General features: G+C 42.1%; 1 protein-coding gene across 4 annotated transcripts in view; it reads right to left on the bottom strand.

Moving 5' to 3' along the window:
- Positions 1-21,280, bottom strand: part of TMEM63A (transmembrane protein 63A) — a 37,120-nt gene that overhangs the window by 7,355 nt on the left and 8,485 nt on the right. Inside the window, exons 1-18 of one of the 4 annotated variants that reach the window (XM_081186397.1) lie at positions 21,071-21,207; positions 20,010-20,080; positions 17,246-17,431; positions 16,337-16,416; positions 13,688-13,742; positions 13,235-13,272; positions 11,555-11,697; positions 9,374-9,425; positions 8,662-8,770; positions 8,225-8,295; positions 7,235-7,315; positions 6,339-6,462; positions 6,014-6,147; positions 5,263-5,400; positions 4,787-4,940; positions 4,167-4,273; positions 2,191-2,277; positions 788-847 (exon numbers count right to left, since the gene is read on the bottom strand). In XM_081186397.1, coding sequence (XP_081042523.1) covers positions 788-847; positions 2,191-2,277; positions 4,167-4,273; positions 4,787-4,940; positions 5,263-5,400; positions 6,014-6,147; positions 6,339-6,462; positions 7,235-7,315; positions 8,225-8,295; positions 8,662-8,770; positions 9,374-9,425; positions 11,555-11,697; positions 13,235-13,272; positions 13,688-13,742; positions 16,337-16,416; positions 17,246-17,422 — 1,610 coding nt within the window. In that variant the 5' untranslated portion in view covers positions 17,423-17,431; positions 20,010-20,080; positions 21,071-21,207. Of the gene's footprint in view, positions 1-787; positions 848-2,190; positions 2,278-4,166; positions 4,274-4,786; positions 4,941-5,262; positions 5,401-6,013; positions 6,148-6,338; positions 6,463-7,234; positions 7,316-8,224; positions 8,296-8,661; positions 8,771-9,373; positions 9,426-11,554; positions 11,698-13,234; positions 13,273-13,687; positions 13,743-16,336; positions 16,417-17,245; positions 17,432-20,009; positions 20,100-21,070; positions 21,208-21,280 lie in introns of those variants that run through there. The other 3 variants (XM_081186399.1, XM_081186398.1, XM_081186400.1) reach the window with 3 other exon arrangements.

The following is a 21,280-nucleotide window of genomic DNA, read 5'->3' as shown; positions in this document are numbered from 1 at the left end:
ATTGCTCTAGCTGCCTTTTTTTGCATTTTCCTTGATAATTTGCTTATTTTGAAAATAATTGCTTAATTGAAAATAGTTAAATTTGGTTTAATTTTATTGAATGCATGCTTGTCCTCCTGCCATAGCATATTCTAGGTTGTGGCTCGTATAATAGCAATGAGTAATAATTTATATTCTGTATACAATGACTACTTCAACAGAAAGTAAAAGATGTTGCGTTTAACTTCCATATATTTAAATATGAATCTTCCTGTGACTTTCAGTGATAATACACATAAATAACGATAATTGGCTCCATAACAGCCAAGCTAGGGAAGCATCATCTAGACTCTCTTTAATCTCTTCTTCAGAAAGGAGATTTACCACTTCTATAAAAGTCTTTCGAATGAAACAACTGTTTATCTTTCCATGCCTCAATATTATATGCATTGCATTTATTATAAAATGTTGGATGTAACTGTACAGGAAGCAAAAGAGACACTGAAGGTACCAAATATGCTGCATGCTTAACCTAGATTCTAGATGTTGTTAAGTTGAATCTATTAGGTCAAAGTTCAAGATTTGTGTTTAAGGAAAAGGTAAGCATCAACCAGTAGATTCTGGAGTCACTCCTTTATGGACAATGTTGTTAAGACAAAATGCAATAATGTTTTCTGGGCTCCCAGAGTAATTTATTTTTGCAGGTTAAGCAAATGGTTGAATATTCTAGACAGATGTAGGGTTGTTCACAGTATCTAGAAGACATACAAGCCCCTGGGCAGGCAGAAAAAGGATCTTAACTACTTACTCTAATCTAAATCTAGATTCAGATGCGCGATCGAACACCCAACGAAAGAAGACATCGAGACTGGAAAAAATATGCTAGCATTAGTCTCCATAATTCACTACAGCCAACACGTGAACAAAAGGGTCGTTCTAAGCACATCATTGTTATTTAAGAGTTTTAGTTACCCTTTTGTTTTGAACATTTGCCTACAAAACAGAGGAAGTTATACATGGCTAAAGGTCAAAACGGATGTGACTCGGGAGATCTGTGTAAGGATCTATCCCAACTTTTTAAATAAAACACCATTAACCAAACTTAAAAGCAGCTGCTGTGAGGCCTCCAGTTTTGATTGGGGTATGGATGCTCAGGAAAGGGGCGTTCAGCTCTTTCTGCAGATACCATTTCCCTGAACCCCTTGAAATTGCCTCATTTGAGGGAGGGGGAGAACAGATGCCTGTATATTGTCAGGAAGAAAGGTGGGGGAACTTTGGGGAAACGGTTAACACATCCCAGCAGCACATAAAAGACCATCACCTCCCCTCACAGCTGCTTTTTAAGTTAGAAAATAAAAAGAACAATCCAAGACTTTCTGCTTTGGCCTTTAAGTCCCACTGAAATCAATGAGGGGAAAAGCAATGAACTGTGCCCTTATTTTAATGGGATTTAGGTTTCATTGCACACTACACCAAAACAAAATATGGTTTAAGAAAGCAACAAGAAGGTGGAAATGTTTTGTTGCTTGAGGACAGGTCTGGGACGACATGGATTCAACTGTCCCTGCTTACACAAACATCACTGTAGTGCAGGCATAGGCAAACTTGGCCCTCCAGATGCTTTGGGACTACAACTCCCATCATCCCTAGCTAAGAGGACCAGTGGTCAGGGATGGTGGGAGCTGTAGTCCCAAAACATCTAGAGGGCCGAGCTTGCCTATGCCTGCTCTAGTGCCTCAACATGTGCACTGGCTAATATGAAATAAAAGAAGCCAAAGTAAGTAGTTTAAGAAGTTAGCTTTCCATGACATAAGAATGTAAACGACTTTTGCATGTAATTAGTACGCCAAAAATTTCAGCACACACACAAAAAATCCAGTGTCTTAACTAGAAAGCTGGGATTCTAATGTGGTTTTTACAGAGCCATAGCTAGGGTGATCTTGTGCCCCTGGCGGAACAGTCCAGATTGCTCCCCCTAGCCATGGACAAATTAGCTCTTCTTTCCACCTCTCCTCCAACCCCCAATCCCCACCCATTTAATTCCTCGCGCACTTCACTTTCACTTTTTCTTATGAGGCAATAATCAGTATTTTTATTTATAGATGTATTTATGGACATATTTTAAAGCCAATTTTGTGCGTCCCCCCCCCCGCCTGTGCCCCTGGCAGAGGCCTTCCTCACCATCCCCTAGCTACGGCCATGGGTTTTTACCTGGTCAAACCAAGTGAAGGCAAAATTAGCACCATGAAGATTAAAAAAGTGTAGACCTTATGCATCATTATTCTGTTTTCACCAGACCTATATAAAAAAATATATTAATCACATGATACATACTTATGTTATAAAACATGGGTCTTTGTCTTCCTTCTACCTTTCCAGTTCTTACAGGTAACAAAAAATGAAATTTTACTATTTGGCCCGACTGCACTGACTGCCAATTAGTATGCGGGCCCAATTCAAAGTGCTGGTTTTGACCTATAAAGCTTTAAACGGCTCAGAACCACAATGCCTTAATTACCCCATCTCCCCATATGAACAGACCCAGACTTTGTGATAATCATCTTATGCCCTTCTTGAGCTGTCCCTTCCATGAGAGGTCCGGAGGGCGGCAACACGAGAATGGGCCTTTTCTGTGGTGGCCTCCCATTTGTGGAATGCTCTCCCAAGGAGGCTCGCCTGACGCCCTCATTACATAGCTTTTGGTGCCTTCAGCTGATTAAACAATCTATGGCCTTTTAAATGTGTCTTGCGGGGGGGGGTATTTTTTATGTTATTCCTTTAATTAAGCTACAACTAGTGCAGAATGCAGCTGACAAGAACACTGACTGGAATGTCTACCAAGATAATATAATGCAAAACTTGAAAGATCTACATTGGTTGCCTATATTCTACTGGGCTGAGTATTCTGGTGCTTGTACAGTGGTGCCTCGCAAGACGAAAATAATCCGTTCCGCGAGTCTCTTCGTCTAGCGGTTTTTTCGTCTTGCGAAGCAACCTTATTAGCGGCTTAGCGCTATTAGCGGTTTAGCGGCTATTAAAGGCTTAGCGGCTTAGTGGCTAAAAGGCTATTAGCGGCTTAGCGGCTTAGAAAAAGGGGGGGAAAGCGAAAAAAATTGCAAGACTCGCAAGACGTTTTCGTCTTGCGAAGCAAGCCCATAGGGAAATTTGTCTTGCGAAGCGCATCGAAAAACGGAAAACCCTTTCGTCTAGCGGGTTTTTCGTCTTGCGAGGCATTCGTCTTGCGGGGCCCACTGTATTGTCTTATATGTACAGGTATCTGAAGGAAAAACCACCCCTGAATCAGCCTGCTTCGGCCCTTCAAACTACGTGGTAGGCTTTCTCATTGTCTTACTACCAGGAGAAATACAGTGCATAAGATAGGGCCTTCTTGGGGGTGGTGCCTTGATAGTGGAATGTTCTTCTTCTAGAAATAAAGCTGGTGGCATTTTGGCCCCAAACGTTTATCTGTTTGCCCATGCGTGTATGGGATTATAGCTGCCCAGCAACTGATAGCCAAGAGAGGCTCTATGGGTGTTTTTAATTACTGAAGTTCAGTGCTGTGTTTTCAGCTCCCTGGAAATGTAATGATTTATCTAAGCTGTTACCCATGCTGGGATTGTCTGATAAAGGGTAAACTTCTTTTTTTAAAAAAAATGGAAGACAGACACGTAATAAGCGCCGTAGGCTAGGGATTGAGATCCTGTGGTCCTCCAGATGTTGTTGGGTGACAACTGTCATCGTTCCTAACCATCGACCTGATTGGAGTCCAACAAAATCTGGATGTTCCCAATCCTTGCCATAAGCAATCCATAGTCACAACAGGTCTGCCTTAAGAACATTCAGTCTTTCAGTGAAGGCTCCCATAAGTCAAACACTACACCTGATTAGAAACTTTAGCAAAACAAATAAAAACAACATGATAGATTGTATTAGTTAACTCACCTAGGGAAAAAGAGAGTGGCTCTTGTTATATAATACGGCATGACCCTCATGGTCCCTTCCAACTCTATGATTAATGTCTAACTTCACCTTTGCATTATGGCATGTTTACATTAAAAATCAGTGTTTACTTGGGAGGAATGGAAGCTGCTGGTTTTTGCGGTTCTACTTTCTATAAAGTATGTATATCCTTCCTTCCACAGAATTTTGAGGTCTTTAACTAACAAAAAAGGAACATATATTCTTACGTTGTCCAGTGCGATTCAAGGAACGTTGAGTACAATACTATTGTTGGCAGCAAAGCTGAAAAGGACCACAGAATGAGTGTTGGGAAGAACTGGCTCACAACAGGGTTCTGTGAAGATGGAGAGGAAAGAGAAAGCAATGAAGCCCATTTCTATATAGTCACCTTGAAAACAACTGAGCTGAAAGAATATCTGTTATATTAGCTTTTAAGAAAGGTATCCAACTCACCGAATATGGCTTAGTCTGTGGGAAGAATACAGAGGTGGTGGCTAGGAGTTGGCTAGTTACACCAGGCTTCCTCAACCTCGGCCCTCCAAATGTTTTGAGACCACAATTCCCATCATCCTTGACCACTGGTCCTGCTAGATAGGGACCATAGGAGTTGTAGGCCAAAAACATCTGGAGGGCCAAGGTTGAGGAAGCCTGAGTTACACAGACTTTGACGAAAGATTAAGAAGAAAGAGAGTGTTTGCATAATTACAATTTCTGGGCAAAACCCTCTAAAAAATCTTTGTGGGAGGTGTTACATAGGACTGTACCATTTCCAGCTCATCTACACTTTCCGAGTTTTCCCATGAGGGCATTAACAGAGAATGAAACCGGAATGTAATGGGCTACTCACATTAAGATAGTGAATAGGCTTGGTTACATTAAACTTGTCCATTGTCGAGATAATGATGGAAGGGGTTGTCAAGAAAAAGAGCACAATAAACAGGAACAAGTTGATGCTAAGCCAAAGAAACCACCACTTCGCCCCTTGAACTGAGAGCTTTTCCCTGCAAGTGAGAAGACACAGCAGATCAGCAAGTATTCTATACTTTGCAATAATGGTATTAACAGATGTACCTGTTGCTTAAACAAGTACAAAGCATGGGGCAGGGAAGAAAGAGGCATGATTTGAAGTAGGAAATAACAGGCAGGGTGATGCCTTATCCCTTTTAAACATGACTGTGAGAAGGGCGGTTATTCTTTTGCTGTTTTGTTAAATTATTTACTTGTTTTTATCCTGTATTTTATTCTGTGATCTGCCCTGAGATCTTATGATGAAGGGCAGTATATAAATCTAATAAATAATATAAATAAAAATAATAAAGTTACCAACAGATATCCTCTGGATAAGTAGCATATGCAACATTCCACTTTGAAACAGAGAGTTCCTTGCTGTAGGCTGATGGCTGAGGTTCTGCAACACACCTAAAGCCTTGACATTTACAGGCATTGAAATCTTTAAGAATACTGCAATAAAATAAAATATTTCAGCATTCATACTTGGAATTACTTGATAATGTACAGAGAAACTGATAGGAAAGTTACTATGCATGATCAAAGCAACCCCTGCGTAACCTTTCAATGCCACACAGCCACCAGAGGGTAACAATCAATATTGTTTCTTAGATTAAAACTGTGTATGCAGACACAAGTTATAACATATAAAAGTAATCTAACTCTGAGTAGGCCATTTAGGCTGCAAATACTTTAAATATCATTAACAACCTTGTTGTGGCTTTCACTGCCAAAAAATTAATAGAGAAACTCTTCTGGAATTTGGATCCTTAGGTCTTTCAGATAAATGCAGTTCAAACAGAAGAGGTTCATTGTTTGATTAAGACAAAAGTCAGTTGCCAGCTAAAATTAGTTAAATGTGAGGAGAGGAATGGGTGAAAAACCTCAAATGAGCTGAAAAGGCAATGTACTCTGAGTTCCATCTGCTGACTTCCTGTGGTATTTAAACAGATGCATGAATGATTTTGGGCAGGGGGTGGGGTGAGCTGGGATTGGTTTGTGTTTCATTTAGTGTAAATAATTTCGCTTTGATGACCATATTGAATTAAAAGAACAAAACACTTACTGTGTTGCCATGCCTTTCTCCTCAAATGTTACAAAAGCCATTCCCAGTGGCTTCTCATAAATTAGCTTTTTCTCTTTCAAATATTCGCTCAAATATTTATTGCTAACCTTGGTGTAGTAATCTATAGCATCCTCCTGTTGAAAGGAAGATTCTGTTACAAAAACAGTGTTGAATAGTTCTTACAGTTCAGATCTGGAAATAGTACTGTTTTCACTTTTCATATATTAAGCTTTTCCTATTTTAAACAGAGACATCATATACAAAAGCTACAAAGCATTTTATCTTCCACACAGTTTTAAGACAAGTAATAAAACAGACTCTTTACCTTTTTGCAACCTCTGACATCACAACAGCAGAACTGGCCAAACCATTTTGTGTGAATGAGACATCGTTTACCACTCTTCTGAAACGCTTGTGTATAATAAGCCACATGTTTCTCTGCCTTTTTTCTGGGCACAAACACATAAGGTTTCATGATGCAAAAACAGATTAATTCCCCAAAACTATGTGCCCATCTTAGAAACACATTTTTATAAGTAAGAGTTACAGAGCAGCCCAAATACATACATATAATGCAACATGTGTAAAGATCTAAAACTTGTAGCAGCTTATGAATGCCAAATCTTGATGGTATGCACTATGTAGACCGATGGTGTTCCTATAATGTGGAAGTATCATGCTCTATATTTCCAAATATATTTGTGTTTTTGTCCTACCCTTCCCCAAGGAGTCATCCATGAGGCTCTCTTATTTTACCCTCACGATATTCCTCTAGGACAGACTAAAGCTGAGAGACAGCAATTGGCCCAAGATCATACGCTGAGCTTCTTTGCCTCATAAGAGATTTGAACCTGGATATCCTCAATCACCAAACCCCAACATACTGCTTCGCAATTTCAGGAACCACAAACTGAACTGGAGTTAAGAACAGCTACAGGGCTGTTTCACACTGTAGGGACATTATGGCTACATGTGGTAAAGGTCACTCTGTACCTCTGTATAGAAAACTATAACTTTCTCTTGCTAAAATATTGTTTCTGTATGCAAAACTTAATAGTATCTCATGATTGATTCGGCAAGGCTGAAATATTCTTAACAACAGCAAAGATAATACCAGCAGCCTGGTACTGGTGATCATCTCTAGCACCAGATCATTTTGCTGTTAACGTATTTTAAAACGAAGTGAATGCAGTTTCACCAGGACATTTTTCATGCAGGTACCTTTCTGTGTAGAGAGAGGTGAGTTTGGCCACATTATAACATAACTGGACCTCTTGTACAGCGCAGGTTGGATAGGCTTCACTGCAAAAGGATGAAACAGATAATTACAAACTGTAATAAGATGGTGAGAAACACTGTGTTTAAAAATAAGTAGGCTCAGAATATAAATTTAGACATTTTAACACGAGCCTATTGTGATTGGGGCTCAAAGTCGTCTGAAGCACAGACTTGCTGTCCTCAATTCTCTTAAAAAACTGATTTGGTGGCAGGTGCCAGGAGGAGGACACTTCTATCACAGCCTAAAAGGTACAGGACCCCTAGAATACTGTTGCAATAGCTACTGCCAGGTGCCAGAAATGGCCTACCAAACTCCCTGGTCATGATACTGCAGCCTTGAAAACTACACTTTCCAAGGTTCTGGGCTCCTGCTGTGTCAGTGCAGGAGGAATAATGAAGGCTACCCACATTCTGGTAACATGGGAAGGGAGCACAAATTCCATACAAAGCAGTTAGCCAAGTGCTGGAAAGCTCTCCTCTGACTGCTCTATCGACCCCCTCTTATGCTAATTTAAAATTAATTGCTGGCACAAGTTTACAAAGTTGTCAAGATACAGTGCCCCTTGCTCTTCTGTACCATTCCAGCTAGCCTCCCCCCTTTTTTACAGTTTTCTTGTAGTGGGTGGGTAGATAGGACTAACCCCTGGTGCCAGCTAATACGGACAAGGTCTCTCCTTAAGAAGGAAGTCTAGTAGCTTATCAATCCTTGGCTCTCACTACACACAACACAGCTAGGGTAGACACTAAATTCAAGACCTACATTTAGACAGGCTTTGCTCATCAATTTTTAATAATAGTCTGTAGGTAAAATTAAACAATAACTTAGTTATGTATTTCGTTAAGGGAGCTTAAAACTACAAGGACCCTTTAAACAAAGAAAAATAAGCTCAAATAGAAATTCAGCCTCCCTCCCTCTCTCTCTTTTTTACTTACTTAAAGTGATTTTCTATGGTTGTTGCTTTGGCATTTTTGGGAAGATGAGTTATGAACAATGTGCGTTTTACCTACAGAACAGAAATTATTAGTTTCTCAGAGACTCTGAACTAGGGAAGAAGCCAGAAAAGAGACACATTATTATATATTTCAAGTTGGACTGTGTGTATTTGAAGAGGAGGAAAAAAACAAGGATTACAAGTCTGACCTCCCCCCGTTCACAAAAAAACACTTTCCGCCCCCAGCTGTAACAGAATGGAATACAAGCTCCACCAAATTTCTTGGTTTTGTGTGTGTTCTGTTTTGCAGACTTGTCCCACAACCCAGCAAATCAGAAATGTGCATACATGATTTGTCAAGGGGTAGTTTTTCTGGTTTTAGGTTAGCTTACACTAGGAGAAGTAGCAATACACATTTTTAAGAATATAGAAACTTACTATGCTTTCTTCTTCATATTTGATGGCTTGAGTGTGATGTCTCATAAAGACAACGGTCAAAATCATGTACACAACAGCAAAAATAGTGTGCAGCCAGAAAAGACTGTTGCTGTGGAACACAAGTTTTGATGTATTAGAAGTGAAATGACTGGAGTATAACATTTGCCTAAGCTACTCTTCAATTTATGACTGTTTAGTGGTCAGCAAGGCAGGATAGCAATCATAAGACTGACTATGTTACCTTTTACAACCTCCCCTTAAACCATACAGGACATGTGTATTTTTAAAAATGTATATCTTGTATGTATATTAAATATATTAAAAATGTATATTGAGAATGCTCAAGAAAGATTACCTACAACCCAAAATCCATGTAAGCTTTGTGCAAGCATGTTTCAGGATGAAAGCGCAATAAACAGGTCAACCTGAGGGGCCCTTAACTTTGAGGGCAAAGGAAGAAGCATTTAGACCCCACAGTACTTCCAATAGCAACCCAAGTCTATTCCAAATCAAACCAGGAATAAGTAAAATGCAGTACACTTTCCGTATATCTTGTTCTGCCATGCCTGCTTTACATACAATACTTGCTTTTTACTTATATGGCAGGGGGGAAGTCCCCAAGTAGTAAAATCAAGGAATGTGAGACTCAGGTAAATACTACAGTACATACACAATATACATATATGATGTTAACATCTCAAAAGTTACATACCCTGCTCTTAGGTTTGCAATAGTAGTTCTGCCAAAGCTGTAAGGATCTTTATCTGAAAAACAGGACAGTATACACAGTATACACACTTTGAATTAATTCTTTTTAAAATAACAAAATGCTATTGAATCACTATAATATTACCACTGATTTATTATAATTTCTACCTTTATATACTGCTTTCATTTATAAATCTCAAAGCAGTTTGTAATACAGATAAAAATCATTATTAGTCTAGAACAGTGTTTTTCAACCTTTTTTGGGCAAAGGCACACTTGTTTCATGAAAAAAATCACAAGGCACACCACCACTGTGTACGGAGAGGGAGATGTCAGAGCCCCACTGCTCTCTATAGGGAATCGGATGAGAGCGGACCGTCTGTCCGCTCTCATCCGATCCCATCCGATCTGATCCCCACCCAGAACGGATGGAAAATAGGGTGGACACAGTCCGGCGCCCGCCTAGTGGGCGAAAATTTGACTTTTTTTTTAATCTTTCGAATTTTTCCCATGGCACACCAGGCAACATCTCACGGCACACTAGTTTGCCGCGGAACAGTGGTTGAAAAACACTGGTCTAGAACATGTCATCAGTATACACACCAGGGATGCTACAGTCAAGGGTAAGTAAGCAAGACTCGAGTTTTTTACCTTCCAGCCGTAAAAAATAATGGAGGAATGGGGCAGAAATGACCCCCAGCCTCATATCCTAAAGCACTGCAGTAGCTATCACATGTGCTCAAAGATCAAGTCACTGGGAATCTGGCATGCAATATCAGAATGCATGCACTAAGAGAAGTCAGGCCAAGTTGAAGGACTCATTGAGTTAGTGAGGAAAGAAATAGATAACCTGTTACTCACTCTCCTCCACCTTAAAATCCATTGATGTCATTATATATCCTCCATCTCTGTGCTCACCCTTCCCTTGGAAGGGCTGGACACACGGCCATTCTCCCACTGCTAATACCTTCCCACCCCAGACAAACTCCAAGCAAGCAGGCTTGCACCAGTTGGGTCCCTCTGCCAGATTCCACAGAGGAACCTATCCCAGGCCCATTAGGTTAGCAACAGTTATGTAGCACCTTTTGGAGCCTAAAAATCACATAGGAAGGAAGAAAACACTCTTCTCCTCCCCCGCCCCCAGGAAATATAAAGGAAAGAGGCAGAAGGAGCAAGCCGCCACCACTCCCTTCTGCTGTTTGAGGAGTAGGTAGGGGGTTCTAATTTCTTTGCCACTGTGGAATAGCATAGGCCCACCACTTGGATATTATTTATAACCATTTGGTATAAACATCCTGATTCCTTTGATATTATCTCAGTAAGAATAAATGCTAAAAATGAGCTTCTGGGTTCCTTTAAAAGACAGAGAAAGCACAAACTCTGGCTAGAGATATTGATTATTATAATATATATATTTATATATATATATATATATTTAAAAAACATGCCTTCTTAGTTTTATTGATTTCTTACCTACAAGCTCCAGCGCCTTAAGCATTGCATGTAAAAAGAGACAGATTTTGAGCGTACCACTCTCAGTTCCATTGAATGTATTATGCATTATACAATCCTCTTCTTATGTAGTCTTTTTGCCAACTTAATCACCCCTTAACTTTTCAAACCCCCTTGGTCATGTAAACACAGGCTAGTTTAAAAAGTGATGGGAAGAGGCCTCAGGCTTATTAGGAGTTGTTTACTCACTTTTTGTGTCATCCTGGGATAAAAGACTGTTTAGCTCTGTTCATAGCCATTATCTTTGGTATGCTGAGACATGGAATTCTTATATTTTCAGTGGCCACAACTGTGAACAGAATGGCTAAAACAGCCTAGGATGTGTTCCAAGCCGGAGCTGTTGGTTCAGAAGGAAAACTACCTACACCAGCTAATCTAGGCACATTGTGAGAATCTAATATACTTGGCAAAAAAAACTAGTTACTGAATACCGATGCATATGTTTATACTCTCCATGGAGTAGTAATAGGCTATCATCAACACAGATGTGCTACTCCAATATAGAAGCAGTAATTTATTGTCAAGGCCACAACAGAGGTTTTACCAGATGCCCAAAGGTTTTCTGGAGAAAATGAAATAACTATGATATATCCCACCTACATAAGAGTAAGTGAACCCTGCTCATCAAGGCATTAAAAGTGACACGAAACACCAAGTCATAAAAGGTTCTCACCAAGTAAGTTGCCTGATAAATTGACAGGAAGTATGATGCACAAAGACAGCATGCTGACTACAATCAGCAGGCAGATGAGATGGCGCTGAAAGGCGAGATAGGTAATGGCATCCTCCCCACATTTTACACGAATCTCTTCATCGCTGCACCACAAATAACAGAACAGGTCAGTTGCCAAGTTTTACAAAGGTGGGTGTATGCTTAAGAAGAAGGCTGACTAAGGATTGCATTGCAGCTGCAGACTGAAAATACTCTGTGTTGTACAATATGGTGGTATCATAAAAGGTCACATGGATACAGAAGCAAAAGAAGCTAGGCAGTAAAAAGATGCTGAACGGGTTCAAACAAAAGCACATCCACATGGAAAGAACAACTGGCATTTGGCCCACTGTCTACAATTTACAGAATGTGAGTGCTTTCTCCTTATTCAATTTTATACAAAATGAAAAACTTTTAAAAAATTGGATTATGGAGGCATTATTTGTACAACCAAAAGCAAATGCCAATTTGAAATACAGCTAAACTTTTGAACAGAATTATCACACTAAAGAGAATATCCTGCAGATGCAGAAAGACACAGTAAACACAATAAAAATAAATAAAATGAATGTTTTTGTAACGGGGCAGGACAGCTTTCCTTACTGTAGAACCCAGCAATACTGACATCAAAAACTACTGAGCTAGACAGCATTACACAATTTCAATATACCAACCTGAAAATTATTTCCTCTTATTTCAGAGATACATAATTTCATTTGTTTATTTAATTTTTAAAAAACAAAGAGGTTTACAATATATATAAAAACCATATAAAATTTTAAAATCAGAAATCAACTAACTATTATAGCAGGGTATTTTCTTAATTATCATAAGGTTGGCAGTTCTGTCACAACATTAAATCTAACCCTTAAGCATGACAGTATTTACTGCAAAGCATAGAGCTGTAGGTAAGATCTGTGATCCTGAAAACCATTTTAGTGAGAAGCAGAAGTACACTACTATTCATTATAACTGGAAAAAAGCTTCCTGAAATGAGATAAATTGCAGAGGTGGGAAACCGAAAGTGGAGTCCCTAAGGAAGCTTGCACTTCCTACTTTTGAGAACATCTTAAAAACTCCAATTTAGAATCATGGTTTTCTTGGCAAGCTCATATAAATGAGTCAACAGCAAGATCTAATGATCCTTCCCTAGTGAATTTTTATTTGGGGACTTGTGTCATCACAGCCAGTCTATCCAGCTGTTAAGATGGTAAAAGATCAAAGAAGTGTGTAGGCTTGCTTCATATAATAATGGATTAGCTTTTTTAAAAAGAAAAAGAAAAAAATAAATCACACATACTGGGATACGAATTAGAGATATTTTAAAAAAATATTTAAATGATTTATAAATGCCTTTATATAACACAATTCAAATCTCATTTCAAAGCTGTGGGCTTACTAACTGTTTTTCTAACCATTTTAACCATAGTGCTGTCCCTTCTTGCATTTAATATAAAAGCTTTCTATTCCACCTTATAATTTATAATTCTCAAGGCGGCTAACCAAAATCCAATTGCTGCAATGATAAAGCATAGAACATTAAAAATGTACAGCCCTCTGTTTCCAAAATTGCTAAGAAACTGTTATTAAGCAATGTATAGCATAAAGAGCACTCAGATCTCTCCTACTTTGCGTACTCACCTCATTCGAAAGGCAGATATCATCCAAGAACAAAAACCCTAGAAGAAACAGAAATATTCTTTTTTGAACGAGTGGGATCCACATGTTCCCTGAAAAGCTGCTCTTGGGATTGTGGGGCTATCCAAAATGGCATGCGATTCTGTGCAAGAGGCTGCAAATTGGAACAGGAAACTGGGAGTAATTAGAAGCTATTCCCTTTGCATGAGCAGAAACAGCTCCTGCACCCAAAAGCTCTCCGATTCTCCTGCTTGGGTAGGAGGCAGAATGATCAAATTATAAATTTATATTTGTAATTTATTTTACAGGGGAAAAACACTTTGGGTTGGTCCTAAGCCTCCTAATGATATCAGGACACAATGTTTCAGAGAATACCCAAAGTAATTGGAAGGCTTTTTGGGGGGTGGGGTGGGGAAATAAGAAAATGCAAAATACTTAATACAAAATACTACTGACTTCATCGGGGTCCAAATCATCAGGATTGGCTAAATCACCAGATACATTGGTATCACTAGAATACACAAAGGAAGACCGCAAAATTAGAATACTAGACTTAACAACAGTTGCTAAAATTCAAAAGCATATTTAAAAGAAGCTCAAATAAAGCAGCTAACAGAAATACTCCAAAGGGAAAAGAAACAAATAGTTAGGAGGAAAGCATACTATAGTGAAAACATGAATAACATTTTAGACAATTGGGAGGGGGGAGTTCTGTAGAATCCGTTCTGTAGAAATTATTAACTCTCATATCAATATAATGCTTTGCTCCTGAAAAAAGACCTCAAAGCAATATTTTTCTAGATCTCATTCTATGACTAAGAGGACCGTCTCTTCATTTCTAGACACAGTGACACAATACATAGCTCAGATCCAGTATTTCCAAAAGCCCATTGGTGCAAGGATGTTCCCAAATAAGTGGTTTACATTTCCTGCCTCTTAACTACTAAACCAATAGATCCCATCCAAACTAGTGAGAGGTCCGCGAGAAGTATTCATGTGGTGTGTGCATGTCCCCACCGCTCAGGAATTACATACCTACTGTCAGGGAACTGCCATTGGCTCAGGGGGGAGAGAGGAAAACCCGGACGGATTACAGAGAGCCCCCAAAGATTGTGGGAAGCAGCTCCTCCTCAGCGGAGGAGAGTAACCACACCTCTAGTGGAGAGGAGCTTCAGGGCTCGGAGGAGGCGAGGCAGTGCCAGGACACCTTGCCTAGGCAAAGCGGGGAGGAGAGAGGTCCTCCGTTACCCACGCCCTTCTTGCACAGTAAGCTTTCGCGCCGAGAGGGGAGGCACAGTCAAGAAACTACTTTGCTGGGGAAGGTTTAAGGACCACCCACTCACGGATTCTGCTAGTGAATGAGCCAGCCATGGGAGAGTGGCGCTCTGGACAGATAAAGTTTATTTTGGCATCAAAAGCAAGGCTTCACAGCCGAGCAGGGAGGCATTTGCTTGCTTGCTCTCGAGCAATCCCTTGGAACCATAACACCTACCCTCCATTTCCATTTTTTCCAACTGGGAATTCATGCAGGTATTTCTTTACCAACGTGTGCACCCTTAATAAAAACAACCACGGAAGTGCACAGCAGCAAATGTTGTGAGCTTCCACAATGGGCAACATGAATATCCCTTTTGGATCTGTCACCAGAAAGCTGGTCAAGGAAGTCTGCTTGCTGTTCTTCTTTCCCTTGCTGGCATGTTCCCCTATTTCAGCAGAGGGTATAGCTTTCTAAATAACCCATGATGCAACCCAGCCTTGGAGGAAGCTACACAAAGACTTCTCCCCTCGCCCTTCAAATATGAAACTGACAACATTCTGGTAAGTTTCAGGAAGTATGATTCTTTCCTTCTTCCGTGTCCTTAGGTTAACTCTTCACCACCTGTCTTCACATTTCTCTCTTCCTTCACTCCCAATTCACGTTTACACATTGTAGCTGTTTGTTCCCCTTCAAGTTTTGCTACAGAGGTTTTGAGCAAAAGGAGCCTTTGCAAAACCTTCATATTAAAATTAAAGTGCTGTTTTGTTTTCTGCAAACCCTGACCTCAGCATGCAGCAACTGGAAATGGGCGCTTGGAAGTAAGCATTGTTTCAGCCACTGCAAGAAACAAACATGCCCTGCACTCGCCAATTCTTCCTAAAGATCTAGTCTTATACAGCTGTTTTGCTCAAGAGAAGTTTTGAACGAAACAGTGGTTTCACAAATTAAAAAAAAATGTACTCCAGGGCTAAACTAGGTATAATGCTCTAAACTCATCGTTGACAATGGGCTTTTCTTTTTTAATCAATAGCATGCATGATCAGGTAATTTTCATGGGAACCACAGACATGCACATACACACACCCACCCGCCCGCCACACACACATGCTGCACTTTTTTATTATTTAAAAAACCCCCACTACTGAAGCAATTCCTAACAATGTATTTAGTGTCACAGTTCCTCCTCTTTGTAATCCATAGAACTGTTGGTGTTTGTGGTCTATGACAATGCCTATTACAGTGGTCTATGACAATGCCTATTACAGCCAAAGTGGTGTTTCAGGTTAAGAACAGTTTCAGGTTAAGAATGGACCTAAGTACTTAATCTGAGGTACCACTGTATATCAAAGTGTTACATGGGGCAGTAAGTTTCTCTGCTCACACACTCCCTACAAGTCTGCTTTGGGGGGCAGGGGCACATGGCGAGAGAAGGGAAATGATAAGTTGCATTGAACAGCCAGAAGTCCTTGCACTAACATAGCTACACTTTTGTTGGATACCACCCTTGGTCACCAACAGCATGGCACTATGCCCTCTGTATCTACCAATGTTCTGTGGGGGCCAATGTAACATTTTGACACTCATGTTTTCTACATCTTGAGAGCAAGTGCTGTAGCGGTTAGAGTGTTGGGACTAGGACATGAGAGGCTGGGGTTCAAATCCCCACTTGGCCATGAAGTTCACTGGGTGACCTTGGGCCAGTCACTGCCTCTCAGCCTAGCCTTCCTCACAGGGTTGATGCACAGATAAAGTGGGGGAGGGGAGAAGTATGTTCACCACCTCGAGTTCCTTGGAGAAGAATATAAATGCAATAAGCAAATGCATTATATAAATAAATAAACATTTACCTCAATGCTTCCGATACCAGGGCAATACGACCATAATCCCAGAATCTTTTTCTTATAAAAGAAAATACCAACAATAAAATCTAAAAGAAAAGAAGTAACATTCATTCAAAGGCATAAGGTTTCGTTATTTCATGTTAAGCTGGCTTCAGATATGACAGTGCCATAAGAGCGCCAGGACCAAATTTTTCATACTTGACCAAAACTTTGGATTTTTATTGTTGTAACACCAGAAAGTAGATTATGACTAGTATTGGACAGGGCCTTTTTTAGAGCAAAAAGAATAAAACGTGCTGTGAAGGGTGCAAAATACTTGTCTTAAGCTTCACAAGAAAGAATTCAAACAAACCCATGTTACGGTAATTCTAACATGGTACTCTGATATATAGTTTGAAAGCACGTCAGAGTGCAAGTAGATAAATAGTACCGCTCTGGCAGGAAGGTAAATGGCGTTTCCGTGCGCTGCTCTGGTTCGCCAAAAGTGGCGTAGTCATGCTGGCCATATGACCCAGAAGCTGTACGCCAGCTCCCTCGACAAATAAAGCAAGATGAGCATCACAACCCCAGAGTCGTCCACAACTGGACCTAATAATAATAATAATAATAGTCAGGGGTCCCTTTACCTTTAAATTACATGATGATTCACCCTTAAGAACACAAGCCCTATTGGATTGGACAATAAGTCCAGTTTATTTACAGGGAACACTTTCTACATATCTGCCATAGAGCTTCTCTTTTTTGCAGAGGATTCTGGGACTTGTCTTAACACACATGCTCAATTGACGTGGCACACTGACCATACTTCTTGAGCCATTGCCCTACTAGGCCCTTTCTCAGAACTTGCTTTGGGAACTTGAAGATTGTATAAGAGGAAGTTATCTGCCAAAACTGAGACTTCTAAAATTAACTTACCAAAAAGCAAGTAACATCGAGCAGAAGGACAATAGGGACTCCACCAAAGCTTACACCTTGAAGCACAGTACTTCCCCGTGCTCTGCTGTAGCAGTAGGATCCATTGCCACCACGGTAAGCTGTTTTAGTCCCATTCCATGAGTGAGCCAGCCACAAATCTCCAAAGAATGGAATCATGTTGTTTCACTTAGAAAACAAAATTATAGGGCAAGTTACAACAGGCAGGAAAGCATTATATATATATAGATAGATAGATAATATACAGAGCAACAAAAATCAGAAAAGAATGGCTGAAGCAAAATCTATATTAATAACAACAACTATTCCCCATTACTTAAATAGCTTTGGAACAGTTCCATGGAACAATCAAAACATAAGCTTTTATTGCCAGTATGTACCTTGTTACAATAGTCCTACCTCTATGTTCTATACCATCAAGGCCCAAGTCATGAAGGAATTAGTATGAAAAGATTGAATTGGGAAAAGCCTGCAGCAGGATGGAACTGTAAACACCACAGATCTGTCATTTTCTAGCTCAGCTATGACACAAAAAATGCCCCCATAGAATCTCCCCTATTATTCTCTCTCATTCATATATATCACAGAGGGGTGGAGAGAAACAGAGACTGAAATTCACCACCGCCAAATAATAGGTCACCTCTGTGTCCACATACTATGTAAAAATAATAAAGGCCCTCAAGTATGCTTTTGTGGTTGGCACTGGCAGGCACCAGATTTTTACTGTGGAATGTAGTTGATCAACAAAAGTATTAATTTTATAGTACAGTGGTACCTCGCAAGACGAATGCCTCGCAAGACGGAAAACCCGCAAGACGAAAGGGTTTTCTGTTTTGGAGGCACTTCGCAAGACGAATTTCCCTATGGGCTTGCTTCGCAAGAAGAAAGCCCATATGGAAATCTCCGGGGACCTCTTTTAAATGCTGGTGGTGGGGAGCAAAGCCTTTCCCCCCCTCCGGCCTTCAGAAGAGGTCCAGGAAGGCCGGCGGGGGCCGAAAGGCTTTGCTCCCCACCGCCAGCATTTTAAAAGCAGTCCGGGATAGCAGGGAAGCGCTTCCCGCTATCGCGGACGGCTTTTGAAGGCAGGCGGGGGGGAGCAAAGACTTTCGCCCCCCGTCCGCCTTCAGAAGAGGTCCAGGACCTCTTCTGAAGGCGGGCGGGGGCGAAAGTCTTTGCTCCCCCCTGCCTGCCTTCCCGGGAGAGCGGAGAAAGGCAGCGCGTTTCTCCGCTGTCCTGGACGGCTTTTGAAGGCAGGCGGGGGGGGGCAAAGACTTTCGCCCCCCGCCCGCCTTCAGAAGAGGTCCAGGACCTCTTCTGAAGGCGGGCAGGGGGCGAAAGTCTTTGCTCCCCCCTGCCTGCCTTCCCGGGAGAGCGGAGAAAGGCAGCACGTTTCTCCGCTGTCCCGGACGGCTTTTGAAGGCAGGCGGGGGGGGGGCAAAGACTTTCGCCCCCCCCCCGCCTTCAGAAGAGGTCCAGGACCTCTTCTGAAGGCGGGCGGGGGGTGAAAGTCTTTGCTCCCCCCTGCCTGCCTTCCCGGGAGAGCGGAGAAAGGCAGCACGTTTCTCCGCTGTCCCGGACGGCTTTGGAAGGCAGGCGGTGGGGAGCAAAGACTTTCGCCCCCCGCCCGCCTTCAGAAGAGGTCCAGGACCTCTTCTGAAGGCTGGCGGGGGGCAAAAGTCTTTGTCCCCCCTGCCTGCCTTCCCAGGGGCTTTTACATCGCCCCGGACAGCGGAGAAGTCCTCCGCTGTTCCGGGCGATTTTAAAATGCCGCCCGCCAGCATTTTAAGATCACCCCGGACAGCGGAGAAGTCCTCCGCTGTCCCGGGGTTTTTTAAAATGCTGGGGGTGGGAAGAAAAGCCCTTGCCCCCCCCCAGCCTTCAGAAGAGGTCGGGGGACAGACTGTCCCCAGACCTGGTCTGAAGGCGGTTTCCATAGGAATGCATTAATTGATTTTCAATGCATTCCTATGGGAAACCGTGCATCGCAAGACGAAAAACTCGCAAGAAGAAAAAACTTGCGGGACGAATTAATTTTGTCTTGCGAGGCACCACTGTAGTTCTGGAGGACTGCATGTAAAAAATCTTGTAATTTCAAGACAGTAAGTTTTAATTCAACCGGATCCAACCTTGATCCAAACCACATGGGAAAGCAAAGCGTCCCAGTGTTTATGCTTCAATTGCTGGGGTGAAGCAGTGACCTAGAGTACTGTGACAAGCAGGTGGAGTGATGCCCACAGCACACTCTCAAAACTGCCAATCAGCCCCAAAAGGGAAGACCTGTTCCAGAGGTTTTGCAGGGCAAAGCCAAGTATCAAAGCTATCCAATACCTTAAACTGTTTTAGACCTATTCATAATTTCATGCTTTAAGCATGAAGGTAACTGGTTCAGCCCCATCCAGCTGCTATAAACAACTGAATAGTCTTTTAAATTGTAGGTGACAACCAGCCATCATGAAGTTGCGCATGTACGGGCAAATCATCTAAAGATGAATGCAAAGAGAAAATTATTTAAGAGTTCACAGCAAGTGGCAAAGCAAAATCTGATGTAAAATCAGATTTTGCATTCTTATGAAGGAACTTTTAAGTCCTGGCAGCTAGGGATGATGGGAGTTGTAGTCCAAAACCAGCTGGAGACCCAAGTTTGGGCAACACTGGTTTAGAGATGAAGCTTGTTCGTGTCTTGTCATCCTACATATTAATTTAATTTCAAGGGAATGAACCAGAAAGCAGCACTTATTTTACCCACCAAATCACAGCTCCACAAGAGAGGTAACACAGGACAATGAATGCCCTTCTGTTTCTGAAATTCTGATTTGCCTGCAACAAAAATAATTTCAGGGTAGTCTACAACCTGCAGAGGGCAGAAGAGAGCCATCCCAGATCTATCACTAGCGGTTGATAATTACACATCATCTCAGCAATTATCAAGCCTGCCCAAACTTTCCTCAACAGAAGAATAAGGTATTTTATTTATTAACAAATGTCAACCAGCAATAGCCTGCCCAGTGCAGGTGCTTGGGAGAGGCTCAGAAATTAGATCACAGCCCAACTTAACTTCTGATATATTAAGAAAATGTGGGCGTCTACCCTACGATAAGTAGGGATGAAGGGTCTAAAATTGCCCCTCCCTCGTCCCTAGAAGTTTAGGGCTGCCACCCTCCCCTTTCCCCTGGCAGGGGGCTTGCGCTTTAGCACCCACAGAACCTGCTGAAATTTAACTGGGCAGCTTTTCCCCACCACGCCCCGCACCAGGAAAGCGGCTGGATTTCTGCCAACTCATACAGCTGTTATAGACTCGGGGCCTCTGAAGCCATTAAAAAAACAGTTGTAAAACAAAACGTGGCCATAAAATAACGGGCCCATTCGAGATTAGAACTACAGGTGGCGAAAGAGTGCGAGTAAGTTGTTTCAGAGACGCACAATTCACCAGGGAAGTCGCCTCCACTTGATGATAAAGAGAAAATGGAAGCCAGGTGAAGAGAGGGCGGAGGGGACTTGCCTGAAGTCGAAGGGGCCGGGAAGAGGAGCCGGGAGGGAGGCTTAGGTGGGTGCCGGGGACACACACACAAAAACACACACACCTTGGGCACAACTCACACACACTTTAAGAGAGCAGGAAGTGGCTGGGAAGCAGCCAAAGGGGAGCTGCTGCTCTCCCTGCTGGCCAGGGGGGCAAAGGACCCCCCCACCCCCACCTTCCCACCTCCTGGCCACGGGTGGCGCCTCTGCTTTAATTCGAGGAGGAAAGCCCGCCCGGTTACCGCCGCGCACAACCCCTTGGCCAGAAATGGCCTCGTCCTCCGTTACCTGAGCCACCAGCTCTGCTAAGTGGGAACGACCAGGGCGCAGGTGACCCCGCCCCGCCCCCGTCGCGAATGCAACAGATGACTTGCCCGAGCCGCGCATGCGCCCCAGTTATGTGGACCAGGCCCGGCCCGGCCCTGCCCACCGCTCCTCGGTGTGAGTCTTCTCCCTCCACCTGCGACAAGCCTTGTTGTGGCCTCAGGAGAACGGCCT

The sequence above is a fragment of the Podarcis bocagei genome (assembly GCF_964188305.1).
Source record: "Podarcis bocagei genome assembly, chromosome: 3".
NCBI classification, from domain to species: domain Eukaryota; kingdom Metazoa; phylum Chordata; class Lepidosauria; order Squamata; family Lacertidae; genus Podarcis; species Podarcis bocagei.
The sequence above is the reverse complement of the archived record's forward strand: the minus strand, read 5'-3'. Positions and strand labels throughout refer to the sequence as shown.